Source organism: Verticillium dahliae, genomic scaffold (assembly GCF_000150675.1).
Source record: "Verticillium dahliae VdLs.17 supercont1.4 genomic scaffold, whole genome shotgun sequence".
In the NCBI taxonomy this organism is placed as follows: Eukaryota; Fungi; Ascomycota; class Sordariomycetes; order Glomerellales; family Plectosphaerellaceae; genus Verticillium; species Verticillium dahliae.
In genome coordinates, this window is record NW_009276925.1 from 1,024,522 (window position 1) to 1,030,631 (window position 6,110).

Here is a 6,110-nt window from a genome sequence, read left to right on the forward strand (position 1 = left end):
TCTCTAGACGTAATGAAAAAATATGCTATCGGTCGTGTACACCGGCGAGCCACTATAACTACACGCTTTACAGCTTCTCTGAACTGCGTCAATGTCAAAAGGAAGGGCGTTTTGCCACTCGTGGAAAGTACATGGTCCACCTAGCCTTTCTTGCATAGATGATTCCCGGTAAGAAAACGGCAGTTCAATTGTTACATTGAAAAGCCGGCACTGCGATTGCCTGTCAATGTTGTATAGCTACTTCTATCCCTGTTGAAGTCCCGTTCCTCACATTCCACGCCACAAGACAGTCCACCTGCTCAGGCCCTCATTTTAGTAAGATAATGACGACAGTGGATAGGAGCATGGAGGATGGAAACCCACGTCGGTTCTAGTATTGGAAGAGGCCCAGATGTTCCGCGGGTGTGCTCGCCTGCAGTCGCAAGACAGTGTCTCGTGCTGGCATTGCACGTACTTGTGTCTCAACACCACGACCAGACCGCACTGAGGCGGAGCGCCGTCTCCGCAAACCGGACTATTTTCAAAACTCCACGAGACATAGATGCCTCGAGAATAGAAAGCATTCGTGGCGTGACGTGCTTCGATTGGTTCCTTGACGGCACTTCTGTCAGCTCGAACTGACTTGTCACATTTTCGCTGGCTCCCTGCTTAACGCTACATACTAAATGGTCAACAGGTGCCTTCACATCAAGAATTCATACATTCCTGAAAGCATGCTGGATGAAATATGTTCGCTGTAGGCTTCCTGCAGATCCACACAGAATACAGTACTTGGCGAGACATGGTTGGCGGTCCAGACGACATCGGAAGGCGAAGTTGCAATCTAGATGCCAGGGTTCACTCCACGAGATTGAAGGAATTATGGAAACAAGAGTGGGTGCAAACATGGAGGGGACCGATTGATGAGCATAGGAGATACCAAGTCCTTGACCCAACAGTATCACCTAATGTCGTTGTCGGGGCAAGCACCTTGATCTGGATCACTCGTGCTTGCAGCTCATGGACAGGCTGAATTGCCAATTCCATCACTGTCTATGCACTGGTATGCACAAAAGAGTTTGGACCATGGTGTGTAAGCGCTAAGAAGAGGGCCACGGCGATGATTGATGGACATTTCACAGTGGATCTCTTTTCATATGGCACAACGCCTCCTTTAGTCTTGATCATAACCCTCTGCTATGCCAGGTTCTCTTGATGATGTTACTTATCGGCCATAGATGTATGCCGCAAACGATGCCAGTGCTGCAATTATTCGATCCTGGAGGCCATGAGTTCGCGCTGATGTGAAGAGCTAGTAGAGCTCTGACTATCTGACCGTGATATCTCATTGTCGTTGGATCAAAGAGGCGAGAACTCTCGATTATTAGGTAAGTACACAGTTGCCCTCGGCAAAGTCATGGCATACGTCAGAGCGAGGGATTGAGCAAAGTGAAGAGGTCTTCCCCAGGCGATATCGGCAGTGAACTGTCAGGGAAGGGGTGAGAAAACATCAGGATTCTGGCCCTCCGCAGCTAGGGGGAGAGCTTATATTCGCTCTTTTGGGGCCTCAGTCTCTTGAAACAATACTCTGGGCCCCCCGGTTGCTTGGATCAGCAGGTGCCTCCCGATAACATGACTATCAGTGGCCTGCTCAGCACGGGCAGCCCTGTTCTCCAAAGGTCAGGCTCAGCAAGTAGCCTTCAAAAGGCGAGACGTGCTGCAATCTTCCCTCGGTCTCATGCACAGAAGTCGCTCAAGTTGGTCGGTATGTTGGCACTCCATGCTGTGGTTTGGTTCGTTGGTGAACAGCTACACTGGAGATGCTGATCCAGCCGTAAGCGTTGCGTCATCTCTGGAGTTGACGGCACGGAGTAGATGAAACGTTGTTAATTCTTTCGCACCCGAGACACAGTCCATATGAAATGCTGGGCAATGTTTCTACTTTCAGCTGGGTTTTGCATTGGTGCAACGTGTGCTGGTGGTGGTTTGTGATGCTTTGAGGGGTTGTCTAGCAGACTCGAAACCCAGGCGAGCACGTCCTGGAATACTGCCAGGAAGGCGAAAGAGCTTGATCTTTGATCATGGATACCACTGGATGGATGTTCATCAGCAAGGCAAAAGTTGGTCAAAACGAGAACCAGAATATGAAGTAGAACTGAGTCTTCTAAACAAAGTAAACTCGAAATCCATTGCGATGATCAAACCACAGGTGTCCGTCTCGTGTCGGTGACGGACGGTCAATGCACCGACACAAGCCACGCGTCAGCCCCCCTCTGGGTGCGCCACACTCAAAAGGCCCAGCACCACCCACTCCATCATGTCCGTCATGAACCGTCATGTGTGCACGCGTGGCTCGAGGCTAGGCACGGGTCAGAGCGGGTTGGTAGAATCAACAAGGTCAGGTGTTTGATCTGGAAGAAGGCCACGCCTCCAGAACGCAGTGTTCGATCTGATCGCAGGTTTAAGTTGGAGCATAAAGCTATGCCATTGTCTGACCTCTCTGGACTCCCGTTGGCAGGCACATGTTCCCTTAGTGCAGACCAGCAACCGAAGAACTGATTGATGCATGCCAAACGGACAGCGATGCTATCATCTGCTTAGACCCTCATGTGACCTTGACGGGTGGCGTTCGTCGACGATGGGTCGTCTTGGGGGTGTCCCCCACTAGTCATGGCAATTGCACCAGAGCAGTGGTGGAACGCACCATGGCGGTGAAATGGGAAAGCTGACTCGGATGTACGGCTAAGCTCCGAGGGTTTCCTGGGGACCTACAAGTACATGTACCTACCTACCCGGAACGAGCGCGAGGGAGAAGCTTGTCTGCCTGCGTGTTTGTCACTCGTGCGTTATCTGATAAGGAGGAACCCCCATCAAGGGACTCCATCATGCCAGAGAGGGAGCAGGGCGCGCGAGGTTCCCCGCACCGTCAGGGCGGAGCAGGCCAGCAGTACATAGTACCTCGCAGTGGCCTAGGTTTGAGGCCAAGGTAGAGGCAAGGTAGAGGCAAGGTAGAGGCAAGGTAGAGGCAAGGTAGAGGCAAGGTAGAGGCAAGCAGGATCGCTGCCTGCACTCAACAGAAAAGCAATCGTCATTGAGCTCATACAACGGCAGCCCGCGCTGTGCCGCGGCAGCTGGGGACTGAGGCATCCATGGTGGCCCGTGGAGGCCACCACAGCCGGAGCTCAAGCAGCTCAAGCTCTCTTGCCGCCTCACTGCATCCCCTCCCCCCATTCCGCGCCAGGCTGGAACCTTGGAAACGTGACCTGTTCCTGAGTACATGCATCGCCTAGGGAACCCGCCAGGTGGCCTTGATTGGCCGCTCCGCCTTGCGCTAAGCCGATCTTGGGGGTCAGTCAGTGGTGGGAAACTGGGGTCTGGTGTTGTTATCTGTGTGGAGAAGGGGCGTGGAGGTAGATATACAGTGTTATCGTGTGTTTCGGCGCTGGTTTCTGCAGCGCTGCAGAGTGCTGCTGCCCGCTATCAGAACGGTGCGTCGACCTTGATAGTACGGCCGAGTGTCAGCCACCCTGGTGCCTGGATGCGTCACACACTCCAAGCTGCGCACGCGCACGCAATGAACGGACGGCTGGCTGGCTTCGCCGCCTCCGGCGGTTTATCTAGCCAGAGCTCCCTCCTCCTCCTCTCAACCTCCTCCATCACTCCTCCATCTCCTCACCATCCATCCTCCTCCTCCCCCCCCATCCAGCTCCATCACCAATCAAGCCCTGTTCGTTGTGTCCTTTTGTTGTCGAGTTCCCCGTGTCGCAGGTAGACCAGCTCGATTTCTGCCCAGCATGAGAGTCATCGCCAGTGCCGTTGCCGTGGCGGCTGTTGTCAGCGCCACCCCCTCCTTCTCATCCGAGACCATCCACCGAGATGCCGCCCCCATCCTCTCGTCCTCCAACGCCGAGGCCATTCCCGACTCGTACATCGTCAAGTTCAAGGACCATGTGAGCGAGTCGTCCGCCTCGGACCACCACTCGTGGGTCCAGAAGATCCACGACTCCAAGGGCGCCGAGCGCCTTGAGCTGCGCAAGCGCGGCCAGGAGCCTCTTGTCGAGACGACCTTTGAGGGTCTCAAGCACACCTACACCCTCGGTGGCTTCCTCGGCTACTCTGGCCACTTTGACGAGGCCACCATTGAGGAGGTCCGCAAGCACGCCGACGTATGTTGCCCCCCCTCCCCCCCGCAAGTCTCTCATCAAAGTTCAGCTGCTGACCATGATCCCCCTCAGGTCGAGTTTGTCGAGAAGGACTCGATTGTCCACACCATGGTCCCCGTCCAGACGGAGGCCCAGACCGAGGACAAGTGCGACGGCGAGGTCGAGAAGTCGGCCCCCTGGGGTCTCGCTCGTGTCTCGCACCGTGAGAGCCTGAACTTTGGTAACTATAACAAGTACCTGTTCGCCGACAACGCTGGCGAGGGTGTCGATGCCTACATCATCGACACCGGCACCAACGTCGACCACGTCGACTTTGAGGGCCGCGCCAAGTGGGGCAAGACCATCCCTCAGGGTGACGAGGATGTCGACGGCAACGGCCACGGCACGCACTGCTCGGGTACCGTCGCTGGTTCCAAGTATGGTGTGGCCAAGAAGGCCCACGTCTACGCCGTCAAGGTCCTCCGCTCCAACGGCTCCGGCACCATGTCCGACGTCGTCAAGGGCGTCGAGTGGGCTGCCCAGTCTCACCTCGAGCAGGTGAAGAAGGCCAAGGACGGTAAGCGCAAGGGCTTCAAGGGCTCTGTCGCCAACATGTCTCTCGGTGGTGGCAAGACCACTGCCCTCGACCGCGTCGTTGATGCCGCCGTCGAGGCCGGCATTCACTTCGCCGTCGCCGCCGGCAACGACAACGCTGATGCTTGCAACTACTCGCCCGCTGCCGCCGCCCAGGCCGTTACTGTCGGTGCCACCGAGCTCGGCGACGCCCGCTCGTACTTCTCCAACTACGGCAAGTGCACTGACATCTTCGCCCCTGGCACCAACATTCTGTCCACCTGGATCGGCTCCAAGTACGCCACCAACACCATCTCCGGCACCTCCATGGCCTCGCCTCACATCTGCGGCCTCCTCGCCTACTACCTGTCTCTCCAGCCTGCCACCGACTCGGAGTACTCTGTCGCGCCCATCACCCCCAAGAAGCTCAAGGCCAACCTGATCGCCGTCGGCACCATTGGCGCCCTCTCCGGCATCCCCAGCGACACCCCCAACATCCTCGCCTGGAACGGCGGTGGCTGCAACAACTACTCTGCTATTGTCGCCAAGGGCAGCTACACTGCCAAGGGTGCCGCCAAGAAGACTACCTTCAACTCTGTTGTCGAGGATGTCGAGGAGGTCATTCAGAAGGATTTCGAGGTCGTCGCCGACAAGGCCAAGAAGTTCTCCTCCAAGTTCCACAAGATTGAGGAGGAGCTCAAGGAGCTTCTCGACGAGGTCTCCCTGTAAAGGGGCCGCCTCGGCGCGATCGTCTTTGTTGGACACGGAGCTTCGGCATTATATTTTTTCTTATCAGTCAGGAATACGGCATCATCATTGGGTTTTTTAGCATTCCGCTAGGAAGGATTGGTGTTTTGTTGTACAGCTAGGGCTACAGTAGCACGGAACGGATTTCTTTAGTCAATCATAACACTATTCATTTGATCACTGAACGTGAACGTGCTGCTTCCTGTCTCGTAGTGACAAGACGGTCCTGTAGTGGCATTATGTAATGAGCTGCAGAGGGTTAAATCGTGGAAGGCGGAAGATGTTCGAGAATGTCATGACGTTACGTAAGGTTAACTTGTAGGAGGGTAGAATCGTATACAATGGAAGATATCATGAATGTCATGACTCTGGGTCGCGTCCGCTTCCCGGGTCTTCCGACAAGCGTGTCGGCTTGTCTACGACGCTTGGTGTAGGTGTATGGCTGGCCTTGGCAGTTGAGTCATCGTCGGCTTTCGCAGTAGCGTCTCGCGGTTTCGACTCGTCTACGCCTGTCGTCTCCTTGACGGCAGTCGTGTCGATCGTCTCCAGCAGAGTGGGTTTTGCTGCCTCCTCGCTGGTCTTCCCCTCGTTTTTCTCGTCTTGGTCCTCAGGCAAAGTCGCCTCGGCAACCCCCTCCTCCCCGCCATCATCAGCATCCAGCCGCAGTGG

General features: G+C 55.6%; 1 protein-coding gene across 1 annotated transcript; it reads left to right on the forward strand.

Moving 5' to 3' along the window:
- Window positions 1-3,773: 3,773 nt before the first annotated feature.
- Window positions 3,774-5,423, forward strand: VDAG_02670 (cerevisin; the record flags this gene model as incomplete). Its single annotated transcript, XM_009653323.1, has 2 exons — window positions 3,774-4,145; window positions 4,215-5,423. 2 exons carry the CDS (start codon window positions 3,774-3,776, stop codon window positions 5,421-5,423), a joined length of 1,581 nt encoding a protein of 526 aa, XP_009651618.1.
- Between the last annotated feature and the right edge of the window lie 687 nt (window positions 5,424-6,110).